The following is a 19,842-nucleotide window of genomic DNA, read 5'->3' on the forward strand; positions in this document are numbered from 1 at the left end:
GTACTTACATGTGTTTGTAGACACCACAGGGCAGATTGACCTGAGAAATAGATAATAAATAAATATTTTCATAATTAAACATACAGGATAGGAGTGTGCTGAAAAATGATCATTACAAAGCTTTTACCTCTCTGGAGAGCAAAACCACATGGTGTAGGACCTCTGGAAGTTGTTCAGGGGACTCCATCAGGAAGTCAAACACTTGGTTGATAACAACATCTTTCTCTGGAGGAGTAGGAAGAGGCAGCAACAGCATCTCTGCTATTTGTTTTGGAGTCAAGAGGTGAAGAACCTCCAGCTGGACAGGACACAAGAGAGGAGAGGATACGTTATTTACAGTATACCTAAGGCCTCACTGAAGTCGGTTTTAGATGAAGTATTTCAGCGTGTTCAGGTCTTCCAGACTTACTCCAGAGAAGTGTGGGTTGAGCATGTAGAACTCTGTGACGGTGGCGAATCTCGAGAAGAAGCCAAAGTTGTTTTTGAGCCACTCTGCACTGTTATTGGCTGAGGAGAGACACTGGGGGTCTGAAACATATGCACAGAAATGAATGTATAGTTAGGAAATTAGCCTAAGAAACTATACTGCTAACTTTAAACCATCACAGACTTTAACTCATGTTGCTTCATACTTTTACTTTTTAACTTACACAACCTGTCTTCATGGTAATGTGAGCACCTACCTGCAGTGTGGTTCCTGGTCAGGAAAACCTTGATGAAGTGTGTGTAGACAGACATCTGTCTGGGTGGTGTCATGTGTGACTGGAGATGACTCAAAATCTGGACACTGAGTTCAGAAAGAGTTGAAATGGTCGTATGGTTAATGCAGAGTGTGACGATATTTTGACACCACAAGACAGGAGAGGATGTAAGAAGCTGAGACAGAAAGGAAAACCAGGATGGTTCATTTGCTTGTTAGCTCGTTTAGCCTGTTAGCATATTAGCTTGTGGTAACCTGTGGTGGTTACTTACATCTGCTGGTACGTCTGACAGCTGATGTTCCTGTGGGTCAGACACTGCAGAAACCTTCCTGATGCAAACGGCAGGAATGGGCTCAGGCGCTCAGAGAACCACTTCCTGATCTCTCTGTTGTTCATCAGCTGCTCATCAGTCAGCATCGACACTCTGATCTCACCAATCACATCCAAAACCTCAGATGCTGATGGACCAACCATGGGCATAGACTGTGGGCAAGGTCAGTTTATTCAGTCACTACAGATTCTATTGACTGGAGACGTCCTGCCTCACATTTTCTTAAACTTTATGGACTTTTGGATTTTAATAAGAAGCTGAGGATGTTCATCAGAGGTTTAAAAAGCTACTGACCATGTTAGCCAGGATGTCCAGAGCTGGGTTCAAGACATTGGAGAGTTTAGTGAGCAGCATCTTCCACAGGACTTTGGAGTGGCTGCTGTTTCCAGGCAGGTCACACTTCAGGAGAGACACCAGCTGATGGGCTGTGAAGTTCTCCAGCTGTGTGTGTGACAGAGTGTGTGTTCATTTAGTAATTTAGCCAAACAGGCAGCAAGTTGCAGAGAAGCCACTCCTGATTTTGACTCACCCGTGCACATGCATATTTCTCCAGGGTAAAATTACAGGGGACATCCATGGAGCCTGATGTGTTGAAGTAAGACTCCAGGTCAGAGCTGTGAATACATGTAAATTAGTAAATACACATCAGTACAGAGACTGTTACAACAATTCAGATCATTCTGGATATAAATCATAAAAAATGAAATACCTGTCGATTCCTCTGCAGATTTCTGCAGCTGTGAAACAGATACAAAAGAAAAAATTCAAACGATTTATTCCCTGAAAACACAATAATGTAACGAGTAATAAAAATGAGACTTAGCATTGATGCACGTCTAAGAGCTCTTACCATTGAAGAGGGTTTCTGGGCACTGTGAATGACAGATTTCATAAATTAAAATAATATAAATTAAAAAAGAATTTATCAGTAAAATTTAAACAATAGCTACAAAATACAAATAAAACAGATTTATTGGAAATATATGTTTTTCTAGTTTAGAGAAATCTCACCGTGATGTTCTCTGGCACACATGCTGTTCAAATGGAAACAGAAAATATTCGATCAACTATTACAACACTTGCAATTAAATTCCAATTTTAAAAACAGACAGAGGACCTCAGCTCAGCTTCCAGGCAAAAGATTAAATTGCATTCATGATTTAATTGTATAAATCTGTGTTTATGGTCGTCCTGTTTTTTCATGTGTGAGAGAAAGAGACTGACCGTCAGGTGCGATGTTGATCAGTTCATCTATACCAGCCCAGATGGTTGGCTCAAAGTCCAGAGGCTAGAGATCGGTATGGCACTGTACAGTCGGTTAAAGCTGACACACAAATGACAACAACAAACATTTAAAACTCCCCGTCACACATGTTTTATAGTACGTAAAAATACTCTGTATCTATGAATGATATTCAGTCCTCCATGTCTGAAACTCAGTCAGACCCCGACCCAGATGAGGAGTCTGGCAGACGAATCAGAATGCTCAGTGTAGTTAGCATCTTGTATTTGTTTGTCAGCTTGTTAGCATGTAAGTGGCAGTGGCTGGTTGTGCTAATGCAAATTCTACTCACATTTGTTTGTAGACACCACAGGGTGGCTCGACCTGAGAAATGAAATATTTCATAATTAAACATGCAGGACAGTTAAAACTTTGTTGAAAAATGATCAAAACAAAGCTTTTACCTCTCTGGAGAGCAAAACCACATGGTGTAGGACCTCTGGAAGTTGTTCAGGGGACTCCATCAGGAAGTCAAACACTTGGTTGATAACAACATCTTTCTCTGGAGGAGTAGGAAGAGGCAGCAACAGCATCTCTGCTATTTGTTTTGGAGTCAAGAGGTGAAGAACCTCCAGCTGGACAGGACACAAGAGAGGGGAGGATACGTTATTTACAGTATACCTAAGGCCTCACTGAAGTCAGTTTTAGATGAAGTATTTCAGCATGTTCAGGTCTTCCAGACTTACTCCAGAGAAGTGTGGGTTGAGCATGTAGAACTCTGTGACGGTGGCGAATCTCGAGAAGAAGCCAAAGTTGTTTTTGAGCCACTCTGCACTGTTATTGGCTGAGGAGAGACACTGGGGGTCTGAAACATATGCACAGAAATGAATGTATAGTTAGGAAATTAGCCTAAGAAACTATACTGCTAACTTTAAACCATCACAGACTTAACTCATGTTGCTTCATACTTTTACTTTTTAACTTACACAACCTGTCTTCATGGTAATGTGAGCACCTACCTGCAGTGTGGTTCCTGGTCAGGAAAACCTTGATGAAGTGTGTGTAGACAGACATCTGTCTGGGTGGTGTCATGTGTGACTGGAGATGACTCAAAATCTGGACACTGAGTTCAGAAAGAGTTGAAATGGTCGTATGGTTAATGCAGAGTGTGACAATATTTTGACACCACAAGACAGGAGAGGTGTAAGAAGCTGAGACAGAAAGGAAAACCAGGATGGTTCATTTGCTTGTTAGCTCGTTTAGCCTGTTAGCATATTAGCTTGTGGTAACCTGTGGTGGTTACTTACATCTGCTGGTACGTCTGACAGCTGATGTTCCTGTGGGTCAGACACTGCAGAAACCTTCCTGATGCAAACGGCAGGAATGGGCTCAGGCGCTCAGAGAACCACTTCCTGATCTCTGCTGTTGTTCATCAGCTGCTCATCAGTCAGCATCGACACTCTGATCTCACCAATCACATCCAAAACCTCAGACTGCTGATGGACCAACCATGGGCATAGACTGTGGGCAAGGTCAGTTTATTCAGTCACTACAGATTCTATTGACTGGAGACGTCCTGCCTCACATTTTCTTAAACTTTATGGACTTTTGGATTTTAATAAGAAGCTGAGGATGTTCATCAGAGATTTAAAAAGCTACTGACCATGTTAGCCAGGATGTCCAGAGCTGGGTTCAAGACATTGGAGAGTTTAGTGAGCAGCATCTTCCACAGCACGTCAGAGTGGCTGCTGTTTCCAGGCAGGTCACACTTCAGGAGAGACACCAGCTGATGGGCTGTGAAGTTCTCCAGCTGTGTGTGTGACAGAGTGTGTGTTCATTTAGTAATTTAGCCAAACAGGCAGCAAGTTGCAGAGAAGCCACTCCTGATTTTGACTCACCCGTGCACATGCATATTTCTCCAGGGTAAAATTACAGGGGACATCCATGGAGCCTGATGTGTTGAAGTAAGACTCCAGGTCAGAGCTGTGAATACATGTAAATTAGTAAATACACATCAGTACAGAGACTGTTACAACAATTCAGATCATTCTGGATATAAATCATAAAAAATGAAATACCTGTCGATTCCTCTGCAGATTTTTGCAGCTGTGAAACAGATACAAAAGAATAAAATATAAGTGATTTAAGCTCTGAAAACACAATAATGTATCGAGTAATAAAATGAGGCTTAACATTGATGTACGTCTAAGAGCTCTTACCATTGAAGTGGATTGCTGGGCACTGTGAATGACAAATTTAATACATTTAGATAATATAAATAAAAATATGTGCAAGTGTTTATCAATAGAACTCATAAAGAGCTACAAAACATGTCAAATAGATTCATTGGAAATATAAAAGAAATCTCACCGTGATCTCTGGCACACAAGCTGTTGAAACACAGAAAATGTCAGAGGCAGAAACAGAAAATATTTAGTAAAAAAATATGGAAACATAATAGGACCCTATCTCAGCTCCAAGTCAAAAGATTAATTTGTATTCATGATTTAATTATATAAATCTGTGTTTATGGTCCTCCTGTTTTTTCATGTGTGTGTGAGAAAGAGAGACTGACCGTCCAGGTGCGATGTTGATCAGTTCATTTATACCAGCCCAGGTGGCTGGCTCAAAGTCCGGAGGCAGAGATGGTATGGCACTGTACAGCCGCTCAAAGCTGACACACAAATAACAACAAAAACATTTAAAACTCCCTGATAGACACATTTGGAAGTACATAAACATACTCTGCATCTATGAATGAGACTCAGTTCTACATGTCTGAAACTCAGTCAGACCCAGACTCATATGAGGAGTCTGTGCACCAAAATTGGCAACTGTCAGGCGCATCATTATGCTAAGTGTACTTAGCATCTTATATTTATTTATATTGTTTGTTAGTGTGTAACTGGCAGTGGCTGACACAGAGTTAGTGTTTGTGCTAATGCAAACTCTCGCTAGAGGTTTTCACTTCAAAAAATAATAAAATGTAAATTTAAAAAAAATTATCAGGAATGAATTGCAAACAGCAGTGGTTAAAATGAAAGTACTCACATGTGTTTGTAGACACCACAGGGTAGATTGATCTGAGAAATTAAATATTTCATTAAACATGCAGGACAGTTAAAAGTTTGATTGAAAAATGATCAAAACAAAGCTTTTACCTCTCTGGCAAGCCAAACCACATGGTGTAGGACCTCTGGAAGTTGTTCAGGGGACTCCATCAGGAAGTCAAACACTTGGTTGATAACAACATCTTTCTCTGGAGGAGTAGGAAGAGGCAGCAACAGCATCTCTGCTATTTGTTTTGGAGTCAAGAGGTGAAGAACCTCCAGCTGGACAGGACACAAGAGAGGAGAGGATATGTTATTTACAGTATACCTAAGGCCTCATTGAAGTCGGTTTTAGATGAAGTATTTCAGCATGTTCAGGTCTTCCAGACTTACTCCAGAGAAGTGTGGGTTGAGCATGTAGAACTCTGTGACGGTGGCGAATCTCGAGAAGAAGCCAAAGTTGTTTTTGAGCCACTCTGCACTGTTATTGGCTGAGGAGAGACACTGGGGGTCTGAAACATATGCACAGAAATTAATGTATGTTTATTGAGTTAACCACACTTTTCTGTCTTTGCATTATTGTCTTATTCATGATTTTAAAAAGCATGTAAAAGTCAGTAACTAAGTACAAGCACAAATTTGAGCACAAATTTCCATTTCATGCTACTTTTCAAAATTTTCACTGTCATATCACCACTTTTACTTGGAAGAAGACCAGTCACATTGTATTAATATTTGCATTATTTATGCTGTAAGTGAAGGCTTGAGTCCTTTTATTATTTACCAGAATGTCCTACGAAGATTTTTATGTAGTTGGCACAGCTTTTTACGACTGCCATCAGTTTGCTTACCAGAGGTGTTGTTCTGCAGCAGGAAGGAGAAGATGAAGTTCTTGTAGATGTTTTGACCGTACATTGGATCAGCATCCATGAAACTCGTGAAAATGTGTTTGCTGAGATCTGCGACACTATGCATAGCATAGACAAAGACAAAATGACAGTTACTCCTCCAAACCATGTGTGCGGGAAAAAGGGATAAAAATCATATCAAACCTGTGAACTCACATGGTTTGGTAAACAGGGCAGGAGAAGTTCTTGGTGCTGAGGCAGGAGAGAAGGGCTGGGGGTATGTCAGGCAGGAGGGGCATCAGTTTGATCTTGAACCAGAGCTTGATGAAGTCCGGATCCTGCAGATGTTCCTTTGTCAGAGATGTAGACTCTTCCTCACGGAAGATCTCATTAAAGTCAGATGCCAACTCTCTGAAGTTCTACAGGAGGAACATGGGAAGGAGAAACTGGTTTTAGTTCAGCATACATAACGCAAGACAGTTTTTACTTATAAGCAGTACCTCCAAGTGGTCATGCAGTTCTTACCAGAATAAAGTTTTATGGTTGAGGTTTTAAAGGTAAAATTAGTCTTAATATCTTATATATATATATATATATATATATATATATATATAACAATTGCAGAATGCACCTCTCAGAAGACACTAGATAGATAGATAGATAGATAGATAGATAGATAGATAGATAGACACCCACCGCTTTGGACAGCTCCATGATCAGTGAGTTTAGACGCTGTGTCAGCTCTTCAATCAGTCTCATGATCGTTGCCTCTGACATGGTCAGATTGGTACGAGCAGCGCAGTGCAAAACATGGGCCACATTTTGCACTGCATCAGTCAGCTGGTAGCAAAAAAATAATAATATATAGAAATGTGTGTGTACAAAAATAGAAAGAAAAAAATCTAAACATTCAATTTTGATTAGTGTTAGAAAATAAAATAAAATGGAGCCTTACCCCACAAGGGCTCTTATCAAGGGTAATGCTGCAGACATCCTGGATTACAGAGGTTTCAGTGTCCTTGCCATGATCCAGATAGCTGCACAGAAACAAGACACAAACATGAATTCAAAAGACATTATAATACACCATTTTACAACACAGAAACAAAGCCTATACTGTCCTGGGTTGAATTGAGTGCACTAGTGTGCTTACATAAAGCTGCATTCACTGATTTTTGGCATACAGTGGACAGAAAAAAATAGCTGATGCTGCAATGCACCTCAGATTACAGATTATAAAGGCTTTACATTTACTTCTTTTGTTTCCTGTTTACTTCTATCTTTACTGGCACACTCTAAGTTAAGAAATGTAGTGCAGGAAAAATGCCACTCAGATAGGTTAGCTTAACATACAACACTTCGTGGAAAGCGAGCGTGATGTTTTGATGCATCAGGGCGTCATCATTTGGCAAGAACCTCCGTAAAAGTGGCATCACGACCTGGCGGTACCAGTCCTCCACATTCATCACATCAAAATTAGGTGTCTCTGGAACAACAGATGCGTTTTGCGGCCGGTAAATGTCTGCCAGCTCAGCCAGAGTCCAGTTCATCAGGAACTGGGTCAGAGTGGTACTCCTTATTTGTGACACGTCTCTCTGGAGAAACACAGCAGAACAGATCAGGTGTCATTCCGCTTGGTGGGCTTACTGTGGTTTACATACAGTACATATGCATGTCAGTTCATGTGGTATGTGTACAATATGTTTGAGCGCTTGTACCTCTTGTGTGAAGGACACAAAGTCATGAACGAAGCTCTGAATGGGTCTGAAAGCCGCCATGAACCCGCTTACAACCTGTAAGTGTGACACAAAAAGTGACTAAAATTGCTGTTTTAGGTGGAAATTTAAACATCTCCCTCTCTCGCCTCTGAAACCTGTGGTCTTCCACTTATGTTTCCTTATAAATGCAAAATGTGGATATGTTCCTTTCATCCTGTATTAATTTACAGTTATTTACATCTTAATTAACAATGATCCACCCATCCATCATTCTAGCTGCAAACTAGTCCACTGTCTTCACCTGCTAGTCACAAACTTTGACCGTTATATTTCCAAAAAATGTCAAAAAAGGTTTGAGAAACTTGGCAGCACAAGGTACAAGTTTTCTTTTATTTTAAGAATAAAAAGGTAGTTAAGAGGTTTTTTTTGAGACACTATGGCCACAGGACCAGCAAGCATCTGTTTAAATTGTCTGGATGCTTTTGTGTCTTGTCTTCTGACTTCATGAGTTCACGAAAACATTGATTGGTACCTCTCCAAATGGGTGCTGTGGAGGATGCGGGTGATAGATGGATATAGGGGTCGTCCAGTTGTGGCCACCAGGAGGGCTCATGGTGGGAGGGGGGCCAGACCCCCCTGTCAACAAACTGTGGAAGACGAGGGATAAGGTGCCGTTGTCCAAACCTGCGACCTCAGGCCTCAGGAGAAGCTCGGCCTTCTGCGCTGGTGACAACAGGTGAAGAACTTCCAACTGCGGTGGAGAAAAAAGCGAGAGACCAAGAGCATCGTTTGCATTAAGTACAGTGATAAGTTCTGTGTTCTCTGGAGAACAACTAGCATTACAACTCCCCCCACTTTGTCGCTGTGAGGTTGTAAGTCCTGTAAATCTTGACGAAAACACAAGTTAACTCACTCCACTGAAGACTAAGTTGAGTGTCGAAAAGTCCTTCATTCGGGCCATGGCACTGAAGGCACCAAAATTCTTTATCAGCCACTCCTCACTGCTCTCCTGTGGGCTCACACAACCTGTACAAAGTTAACACAAATAACACACATAAACTTAATCTGTCAGTTAAAGGTTGAGAATATAGTATATTTTGCTGCGTTTAGGCAACTGTGAAGTTGATTAATGGCTATGATTTAATGCGTGACAGACTCAAGTAATTTTGCATAATCAACATTTCAGAAATAAAGTAGAGCTAATATCTTTCTAATATTAAATTCCTCAAAAATCATGCAGATCTGAGAACAGATACAGATTATATTTCCATTTGTATATATTTAAGAACTGCTCAGCCCACCTACATACTGGACCAATATACATTTATTTATTAAATTATTATAGATTTACATTTTTACATTTTTATTCTGCATATTTGTTTCTGTAAATCTTGTGTTACTCAAGTTGTAATTTTACACTTTATTGTTCGCTGGTCTACTACAAACTACAACTTGAGACTTTAATTCAAAGTAAAATTTTCTGTGATTAAAATAACAGCATTAGCGCTTAAGTGGAGGTTTGCACTTTGTAGATAAGTTACAGTTAATTAAACTTATTAGCATAAACACTTTACCAGCGACTCTGTCTTCGGACAGGAAGGGGTACATAAAGAATGTGTAGATCCACTTTTGCCTGATGGGGTCCATCTCAGAAAAATGGTGGCTTAGTTCCCTCACCCTGTAAGAAAAGACAGGATGATGAAAATTTGCTGTGTTCACTGAAACACAGTTGTAGATAGATACAGAAATAGACATACACAGTCTGGTAGGTGGAACAGCTGAAGTTCTTGGTGCTGAGGCAGGACAGGAACTGTTTGGTGATGGATTTCAGCAGCGGTTTTATCTTGACCTCTAGCCACATCTGGACCAGGGCTTCATTCTGGAGGGGGTCTACATCAGGCCTCAAATCCAGTGCCCCTTGTAGGTTGAGAAGTGGCACTCCTGTCATGCTGGACCTCTGTAATGGTGGTGATGGAGGGTGGTAAAAAAAAAACCAAAACAGTAGATGGGATAGAAAGGCAGTTGGTTTTCTTTTTAATCTTATGTGGGCACATGTTCCCCTGAGAAGTTCATAAAACAAGTACATATGACATTTAATTTTCACCAACAAAAGATTCAAAGTCATTGCACCACTGATACGCAACAGCCTAGAAAATATGACACTCCATGGTCGGGTTGGAATTTGCGGCAACATTCTTACCTGTTGCGTGTCTGCTGACACATTCCTGTTGTGGTAACTTTGTGCCCGTACCATGAAGGTGTACACATCCATTGTCGCCTCCAGCATGCCTTTCAGCCTGCGCATGTGGTCCCCTCCTGTGTCTGTCGCTGGCAATCCCACACACTGGAGAAAGTGGGAGGTCGAATCTGGCACCTTAAAATCAATCACAAGAGGAAAAAGTTGAGCAATAAGGAAACAATTTGATATTGTGTAACAAACCGACATCTGCCTACCTGTGAGGGACAGTAGAGAGTTTCTTTTGAGAAAAAAAATGTTGGCATTATCTGCACCAAAGTTTGACTTGTCACATTAGAAAAAGTGTGATTAATAATATTAATTAATGAAATAATGTTAAAATATTAACATTTCCTGTTTCAGGCTTAATGACATAGTCCAGTGATACAAGTAATGGTATTTATTACATCTGTGCTTTTTTGCTTTTCCTGCTATGACAGGTTAAGGTTAATATCCTCTGTGAAAAAGATCTACACAATATTTCTGGTGCCTTTATAACTTTATCAGTTCACGTACCAAATGCAAACTTGTAAACACCAAATATGACAACTGTCATACTCTTATAGCTTTGAAAATGACATGTCATACACTCAGACATGTTGGTGCATTTATCACAAAAATTGCCTAATGATCGTACAGTGGAGGGAGAAAACTCATAGTAGTAACACTACAGACGGCGATGACGAAGTTAGAACAGCACATTCGATAATCTTAATGAATCTCAACATGGTAGGCTTCTCCATTCTGTACTGTAGGTAGATGTATTGTCCGATGTGTCTGTTGTGCAGTCCACCCCCTGTCTTTTGCCAGATACAGTATTTTGATAAACTCTATTCTGATTGTACTTTAGCAAATGCGATTTTGAACAATGTGAACAATGTGCAAACTGATCTTGATTCTGCTGGTATGTGATTTCCAGTTCTGGGACTTCACGTTTGAGTTATTGCAAAAAAGCAACTGACGTCAGTGTGACTTTAAAAGGTGTTATGGTAGCTGCCATTGTGGTCCTCTCCTTTTTTTCACACACCAAATGACTCTAATGCAACCATTAGCAAACTCTTGCAACTGACAAGACACCCTGGAGTTGCTGCTGAGTTGCATAAATCAACAATTCTGAATCCTGAAGCTGCTTTAGTAACACTGAAAGTAACTATATGTGAATAACAAAACCATGCCAAATCCACATTAAATCACCATTAATGTGGTACAGCACAACCATCATTAGGAAAACAACCTGAGATATAATCTTCAATAGATAAAATGGATAGAATCAGAACATGATGTTTGTGTCTGTAGCTGGGAGGGATTGGTTATTAATCACATTCATCAACACAATCAGAAAAACAGACAGATGTGAATTTGAAATGTTTTGTGGCAGAAACTTTTTGGTTTCTTGCACAGTGCTGTACAATTCTTTGGCAAGTGTGTGGCAGCCTCACTCACCTGAACACAGGTTTCTCTTGTAGTACAGGTTTCATTTCTGTGGAATTCCATTGGTGAAGCAACAAGATGAGCGTGTAAAAACGAAAGACGTTAGTGTTTGCGATGTTAATTTACAACGGTGAAATCTTTATTAGTGGGAAAGAAAACATGAGCCATTGGCTTTGTAATAAAATGGTTGTATCTGGTTTTCTAGTACAACCTCATGGTCTTACCTTTGTGCATTTGATGCTCCTATTAGAAGAAGACAAAGTTCATTGTTAGAGCTGGCGCTAGAATCTGACACTAGAAGACTTAAGATAGATCTGGACATGTTTAAGGACATAATTATTTGTACTGGATTACTCTTTTGAGAACTCTTGAATGTCAAAATGATCAAAACAGAGAAAGAAACTCAAGCTTTTTAATTCTGAGAAACTGACAATAAAACCATGCATTATCAAGTTTCTTTGGTATGAAGTTACATTTTATCTGCACTGATCATATCCTGATGACAGTTCTGTTGTCTGCATGTGACCACATATCAGCAAATTTAAGAAAAGTACACACAGTGGCAGTAAAATTATAATGTTGGCAATGTCATATATAGTTTTTATTGTCAATAAATCCAGTGAAAAGACTAAAACCAGCCATGAATGAATCCTTCTAACAGCTATTGCCTGTGTATTGCCATCTCGAACTTCATTGATCAAATAATGATCAGTGAACCATACTGTTGCACTGGTTGACATGTTCCTTCATTATTAATGCAGGTGCTCATAGCTTTAACAATCCCACATGCACCATTTAAGAAAATTATATATTCAGTATGTTCCAATGCATTTCAGGCTACATAGGTGGAAGAGAAATCAGAAAGTTCACTCAACACTTTGTTGAGTTTGGTGTTTTCATAGGCTCTGTCAACACTGTCTTTGTCCTTTTAACATAAGGCTGCCATTATTACATTGTTTTTCTATTGTTCTCAATGCTTTCCTACACCTACACATTCTCACTTCCAACTCCTCACACACAGACTCTCCAGACTTGATACCTGTTTAGCATCATTTTTAGCATCAACTACAGCATTACTAAATGTTTTTATAATTATGGCTTACACACTCACAGCACTTTGTTAAGGTTATGGAAAGATTTTGGTGTTCTTTAACACAGAAAAAGCTCACTGTGACTTTGAAAATGGAATGTGGTTTCGCCCCAGACAACCGCAGACAACAGGCAACTTTGAACATAGAACATAGGATGTTTATCAGACAGGGGTTGAAGGGATCCTGACCAAGTGTCTGTATGTGACAAGTTCTGAGTCAGACGTGTTCATGGCACTCAAAAGCCCTCTCATCCTGACCTCTGACTGTAGATTATAGGAGATGTTACTCAGGCAGCAAAGACAGCATTTGTTGGGGACTGTTTTCAGTAGTGGAGTAATACACATTTTGCGCTCTAGTGAGTGTTTCCTCCAGGTGGTGTATGTGGGATTGAGTGAAAATAAATTACAGTGGTAAAGATTCATGAATGAAGGAAAATGTTGCCTAATGTGGCTCATTTATGTGTTATTTATGGTTTTTGTACAACAATGGAGCTCTATGGAGCAGAGCAAAAACCAGCAGGCAGGCAATATCTGACACAAGCAGACAATCCTTAGATCAATTCATTGGGGACTTTGGACTTCTAATGAGACAAGTTGACATTAAGAAAAATATAGAATATCATCAGGCTTATCCTTTGTATCTGGAGTTTTTCTTTGTGACTCTTGGCACTTACACGTTAGAGAAAAGACAGAATCTGATCTTACCATAGCAGATCCCCAGGAGGTAAACAAGTAGGAATATGTAATGTGATCTCATGATGTGCCCAGTCTCATGGGATGAGAGGGCTTTGTGGTGGAAATCACTGGGGAGGGAATCAGAGAAACCAGGTGACACAGTCACACAGAGACCACGCCAACAAGAAGTACAAGATGAATCCGCAGTCTGAATTACAGATGTTGATACCAATCAGAGCATTTTCCTCTTTCCTCCAAATAAATCACACACTTCTCTGTCTCTTAACTTGAAGGTAAACTTAAAAATATAGCAAAAGGCAAAAACATTATATCACCAGTCGTCCTTGTATATGAACAGCTGTAAAAGAGGGCCATTATATTCTCCTTTAAACTCATGACAAAGGTTAATATTACATAAGCTTTCTTTTTTCAAAGACATTTTTAGTCACTCCCTGTCACCACTGTTGAACGGTAATGCACTCTGTCAATCCAAGTTCAGAGCCTGTTTGGTCAGCAGCAGATAGGAATCAGGGTGTGGCTGTTAGGTACTGTCAATGACCTTTAATATAGCGGTACGAAAGTGATGAGATAATAGATGTTTCAGTGGAAAGAATGCTGAAACTCTACACCATCCACCTCAAAACAATGAACACAAAGACAACAAAGACATGACCATGGCTGAAAAAATATATTCAGTAAAATGTTTCTAGAACAAACATAGTTTCAACATCAGCACCCGCAAAAATTACTTTCCTGATTTTCTACCAATCTGTCAGTATTCTTAACAACAGGGAGTTCAGGTTAAAAACCACACACACACACACACACACATATATATATATATATATACACACACACACACATATACACACACACACACACACACACACACACACACATCCAAAGCAAAGGGTGTGGTTTGATATTTGAGGCATCTCTCGCTTTGTTGCAAATGACAGTCATCTCTCAGCTTCTGTCATGTTAAACTGATAACAACTAATGCACTGATTGTTATCATTACTTTGCTCTTTTTTTCTCATGCACACACAGACAAATACTTGTTTGATCTCACTTAAAATGATGTTGCATGGACTTACAGTCTTTCCAACTAACCCTAACCCTAACCAGAACCCCAACCAAAAACATCTCATGAAGATTTTTTTTACACATCTATCTTAATTCTGCACCCACATACCATACTGTGCTGTATTGTTATTACACAGAAAGAGTTGTAATTGTTCCTTCTGTTCATACTGGCCATGAAGAGATATGATTAATGGACTGCACTTATACATAGCACTTATCTAGTCAAATTGACCACCTAAAGCACTTCACACTACAGGTTACGTTCACCCATTCACACACACATTCATACAGCTTGTTCTACACATACAAAGTGCTTTCTAATACATAAACACACATTCACACACCAGTGATACATCAGGGACAATTAAGGGTTCAGTATCTTGCCCGAAGATACTTCAACAGGTGGACTGGAAGAGTTGGGAAACAAATCACTGACCTTCCAATTGGAGGGCGACCTGCTCTACCTACTGAGCCACAGCCACCCCCAGAGATCTGTTCCTAAAGCTATTCCAATGCAAGTGATAAAATCTAGTTAATATGAGGCTTCAGCAGCGTGAGTTTGTCAGATTAAGTGGGTATCTTCTAAGGTTATGGTCTTTGTAGCACCATATCTCTTAGACTGAAATTGAAATGAAATGAAAGCCTTTATGGAGAGGAGGAATCATTATGTTAGCTAATAAATCGCTCAATTCACATACATTATCTTGTTTTCATAACATAACATAAACATAATATTAATGATAATATAATAAAATGAAATAATCAAAACAACACAAAACAGTCAACATAATAACATCAATGAGAAGACGTACACACACACACACACACACACACACCAGGACTTCATCTTAAGTATAATCTGCTCAGTCTGTTAAAATAAATTGAACACTGAAATTATTCCAGTTTGATGATGCTTTAAATTTAAAAGCTGTCACCTATTAACTTTAGAAATTAATTGCACAATAAAGAAAGTGTGTTGAGTGAATTTAATGATCTAAATGGGGCTAAAAGTTGTTTAAAGGTTTTTCTTGTTAGATGATGAAAACAGGAGCTGTGAATTAGAAAGTAAATCAGTCATGAGAAGACAGTTGTTCCTTTGCAGTATATAAGGAGTCATGTTCTTGTCTTACAAATGTTTTACCACTGCAAAGATATTTTTGTGTATCAAGACTTTCACCTTCTTAATTCCTTATCATATATTGCACCATACGTAGTTATGTTAAAATATGTGGTTAAAGTTTAAGTGTTTGTTCAGGATCATTCTTAATTTATAACTCTGGCAGGTGAAAGACAAACACTGTTTAGACTCTTTGTGACTAATTCGATATCACCAAAGCTGGAGCTTAACAGAAGTGGTGTGAAAATATTTGAAAATGTTTGGTTACTATAGATGTGCACATACACACAGAAGAAACATATTGCCTTCCCTGTTTGTGGTTTTTTTTATTTTTTATTCCTGTTATGTAGGATGATATTTAAAAAAAACAATAGGGGCTGAAATGGTTTAAGGTTTAAAGAATTAAAAACTGGTTGGTTGCTTAGTCCCTCAGTAGAGAATAAACCTTTAAATCAAAGTTTTAAACTCTTTTTGTTCATGTCAACATGATCAACTTTACAGTGTTTTGGTCACTTTCTCTTTTACTTATTTTTCTTCTTAAAACTGTGGTTTTTAAAATTTAATGTGGAAAGGCAACCTAAAAGTACATTTACTCAAGTACTACACTTAAACAGTTTTGAGATACTATCAGGTACTCCACTACATTTTGATTTTCTGACCTTAAGTCACTTTGCAAATAAACAGTCAACATACAAAACATTCAGTCAACCTAACTATGGTGCATTAACCCAAAGGTATTTAAAGTAAATATTAAGTAACACACACCCTAAAAGAAAACATGCTGCATTACTTTTGATACTAATTCTTAAGCATATACATCATCAGTTCATGTTTTACAAACAAAAGTAATAGAATCAGATATTTACACTTAATATTTTGTCATGTCTGTAAATGTTTTAAATGTAAGACTGCATGTATGACTTGTACTTAACTCTTTTTGCATTGTTACACAAGGGTAGGATCCAAATACTTTTTCCACCACTCATTTTATCTATCGCACCTAAAAGCTGGTGATTCTTTCAGCTGAATTTATTATTCGTTCTAAACGTTATTTAGAAAGTCTCCTTTTTTATTGTATATTATTTCTATAAGGAGAGTGCCTCCTCTTAGAGGAAGTCTTACAGGGCTGACACACAGTTTAATGAGGCAGAACTTATTATTCCCATGGCTGAAATCCCCAGTCAATGTGCTGTTGCAGAGGTGCACGCTCACACAACAAGAAGGAGCATATTATGGTACCTTAAGTGATCGCCTGACTGATTTTTACTTTATTTATCAGTGTAAAACCTGCTTGTATACACTATTAATCTAGCTAGGCCCTAATGTTCCATGTTTACTCTTAACTACAAATAAATATCAGTCAATGAGATTAGATCTGTCTATGATAAGTACAAATACTGAGACGGTGAAAAGCCGGTGATGTGATCCTTTAGGCCACAGTGACTGGCGTGAAAATAAAATTACATAATGACATGAAATCAAAGCTCTTACCAAATCGTGTCTATGGCTGTCCTTCAGGTGCTGTAGGCTAAAGTGCCTGGGTTAAACACTCTCTCTCCTCTGACACCTGAGACACAGGTATACCAGTAAATGGAAGGGTGTGTTTTCTTGTGACAGAAGCGCAGGTGATGGTGGCTGACTCCTCTCTGCTGCACAAGGGGGTGGGAGGAAGCTTTCTCTTGTGTCTGCAGCTGCTGCGTTTATGTGTACAGTATGTGTTTAGGTGTGTGAACTACATGTACGCTCAGCCTTTGTGTCTATGAATGGCCGAGTGAATAACAGTCAGAAAAGAGACATAAAGTTACATCTGATTCATTTTCTGAAGGTTACACCTTCCTAGTATTTGTTTTTGGATGTATAAGTAAGCTGGACTTAATGTCTGAGACAGCCAATCATGTAGCGTTCAACATTATACAGTGTGCCATCGAAGCTCTTGTTTTTTTTTCTGTGTTTGCACTGCACCCAACTCAACCATGTGTAGACACCAAAATAAAGGTCAACTATAAACAGTTCTGCCAGGTGATTCCTCAATATATTTTATAATTTATTTTAAGGTGGTCTGTCAGTTACTTTTAATAAGTTAAAAACTAAATGTAGACTGAGAACATCACATGACAACTCTGAACACAAGTTGTTCTCAAACTTGAGAGACTTTGGCATTCACGTGTATGTGCGTGCACACACACACAAAGACACACACACCATGGCATGCACATGTACTTCAAGTTAAACTGGTTTGTTAATAATCTGTGGCCTCAAACAAACTGAATTCAGTATTACAAGCAATGACTCATTCAGTATAAAAGGTGACTGACTTAGAATAAACAGGACTAAGACATAGGTGCTGTATTATTCATTGCCAGTGTTTCAGAGGTTATCTGATTTATTACAAATTATTAGAACTTTATTTAATATAGAGATTTAATATAATTCTTTATGAAGTAAATGCCAGAAATGTCAGTCAGTGCATTTAACTTTTTAACCTTTAATGTTTGTTTTGTGTATTTGTATGTGTAAATTGTAGATCTCTAACTCTAGACACACTTCTGCTTTCTTCCAGAGGGTATGATAAATCAATTGATTCCAAATTGATTTTTGTTCCAATGCACCACATACACAGTAATACGGTTTATGTGAATACGCCAGTATTTGTAGTCATGAAGCAGTTTTTCTACATGTTAAAGATGAGATAGCAGTAGACTGCACCTTGTTATTATTACTGAGCTTTAACAGGGCTGATTATACAGATTTTGTTACCTTTGGACAGAACCAGGCTAGCTGTTTCCTCCTGTTTCTAGTCTTTGCTAACCTAAGCTAACCGGCTGCTGGTTGTAGCCTCATATTTAAGACAGGACATCAGAGGGGTATCAGCAAATAAGCTAAAACTAATCCATTAACTACGGGTATTACTATACAGATTCCCTCAACTCTATGAAGCATTATAGCTTCTTCAAGCTCAATATAAAAGTTGTGGCTCTTAACTTTGTTTTGGTTCATTCTCATCATTTTAAACAGTGTTGTTTATGTGGCTGTTTTCAGTGTAGAAATTCTAAAATCCCACTGAACACTACCTGCACAGCACCAGGCCGTGGAACGTTTAGCAGCTAAAGAGCCATGTATTTTAATCAGGAGTTGGTGGAGACCAAAACAGCTAAAGGAAGAGTGAATATTGGAATATTGGAGAAAACATGACTTTACATAATATTAATGCTGCTCAGTACACATTACATACAGTACTGCTTTATGAATCCTTTTTTTCAATACATGTGATTGATATCTGGTATGATATTGTCTTAATGAGCTTTGTGTAAAGAAACTGAGGCTCACTCCTAGAAAACTTTCCAGCAGAACTCTTATTCTTTATAGAAAAAATAACCCTTGGGATTGAAAATGTGATCAAGTGACTTGGCAAGAACCATGTTTGTGCATTGTTTTCCTCGAGGCCTCTGCAGTTCTCTGAATCATCTGACATTTCCCTCGACTGCCTCTGCTATGCATCCACGTGACATATTTCTCTAGCTGCTTCCCAATCTGAAATATCACACAACTTGAAGTGGTGTCTCCTGCCACCTATTGTCAGTTTGTCCAGCTGTTTTCTTGACTGTTGAGTTTGACACTGTGAAGTTCAAAGTTTCCTGCTTACAAGTGATCAGCCTCATCACAAATATTACCAGCGGTATCCTGACTTGCGGTCCAACAGCTTCCAGCCTCACGTTTTAAATCACCTTTTTAAAATTATATATACAGTGATTTTTGTGATTAAGTTGTTCCACTTTCTAAAATTGACTGTATTTAGGCTTAAAGGTGTAGTACAGCAATTTACATCCATAAAAGTAGTGCACTCAGAGGCGGCACCTCCAGGTCAAAATTGATGTGTCAGAGGCCAAGATATCCAGACTTGACACAGACTCCTACTATTCCTATAGTGTAATTCAATGACACATTTTTATCAAACCTCTCATAAATACTTACATCTGCATATTTCAATTCATAAACAATTTATTATGTGTTTATATGCAGACTATAAATGATAAATATGGGGACTTAAATTGTTATTTAAAGTGTTACTGAGTATATCCCTGCTTCCCAGAGGATAAACGTTTTCTTCCTTTAAAGGACCGGTATGTAGATTTTAGGGGGCTCTATTGCACTGTCATGTTGCTACAGCAGCTCAGAATGACAAACCAAACACTGGCTCTAGAAATGGCCTTTAGCATTTTTCTCCCACACTCATGGAGATGGAGGTATTCAGTTGGTTGCAATCTGTAACCTCATCACTAGATGCCACTGACTCAGCATTCACATTTTTAAATGAGACATGGTGCAATATATGTTTT

The 19,842-nt window shown here is 38.8% G+C and overlaps 1 protein-coding gene across 50 annotated transcripts in view; it reads right to left on the reverse strand.

The window, feature by feature from the left end:
* mslnb (mesothelin b) overlaps positions 1-17,161 on the reverse strand; it is a 41,562-nt gene extending 24,401 nt beyond the window's left edge. For 22 of the 50 annotated variants that reach the window (XM_051070460.1, XM_051070458.1, XM_051070468.1 and 19 more), the window contains exons 1-18: positions 16,997-17,161; positions 13,333-13,430; positions 11,762-11,780; positions 11,550-11,586; positions 10,122-10,244; positions 9,628-9,827; positions 9,445-9,548; positions 8,784-8,896; positions 8,403-8,621; positions 7,871-7,945; positions 7,506-7,747; positions 7,108-7,189; positions 6,849-6,992; positions 6,369-6,571; positions 6,156-6,271; positions 410-528; positions 128-298; positions 9-40 (exon numbers count right to left, since the gene is read on the reverse strand). In XM_051070460.1, the coding sequence (XP_050926417.1) occupies positions 9-40; positions 128-298; positions 410-528; positions 6,156-6,271; positions 6,369-6,571; positions 6,849-6,992; positions 7,108-7,189; positions 7,506-7,747; positions 7,871-7,945; positions 8,403-8,621; positions 8,784-8,896; positions 9,445-9,548; positions 9,628-9,827; positions 10,122-10,244; positions 11,550-11,586; positions 11,762-11,780; positions 13,333-13,384 (2,051 nt within the window). In that variant the 5' untranslated portion in view covers positions 13,385-13,430; positions 16,997-17,161. Of the gene's footprint in view, positions 1-8; positions 41-127; positions 299-409; positions 529-683; positions 788-2,718; positions 2,890-3,000; positions 3,120-3,273; positions 3,378-3,561; positions 3,776-3,917; positions 4,061-5,305; positions 5,338-5,415; positions 5,587-5,697; positions 5,817-6,155; positions 6,272-6,368; positions 6,572-6,848; positions 6,993-7,107; positions 7,190-7,505; positions 7,748-7,870; positions 7,946-8,402; positions 8,622-8,783; positions 8,897-9,444; positions 9,549-9,627; positions 9,828-10,121; positions 10,245-11,549; positions 11,587-11,761; positions 11,781-13,332; positions 13,431-16,996 lie in introns of those variants that run through there. The other 28 variants (XM_051070462.1, XM_051070463.1, XM_051070469.1 and 25 more) reach the window with 15 other exon arrangements.
* Positions 17,162-19,842: the final 2,681 nt, after the last annotated feature.

The sequence above is a fragment of the Lates calcarifer genome, linkage group LG5, assembly GCF_001640805.2.
Source record: "Lates calcarifer isolate ASB-BC8 linkage group LG5, TLL_Latcal_v3, whole genome shotgun sequence".
Lineage (NCBI taxonomy): Eukaryota > Metazoa > Chordata > Actinopteri > Centropomidae > Lates > Lates calcarifer.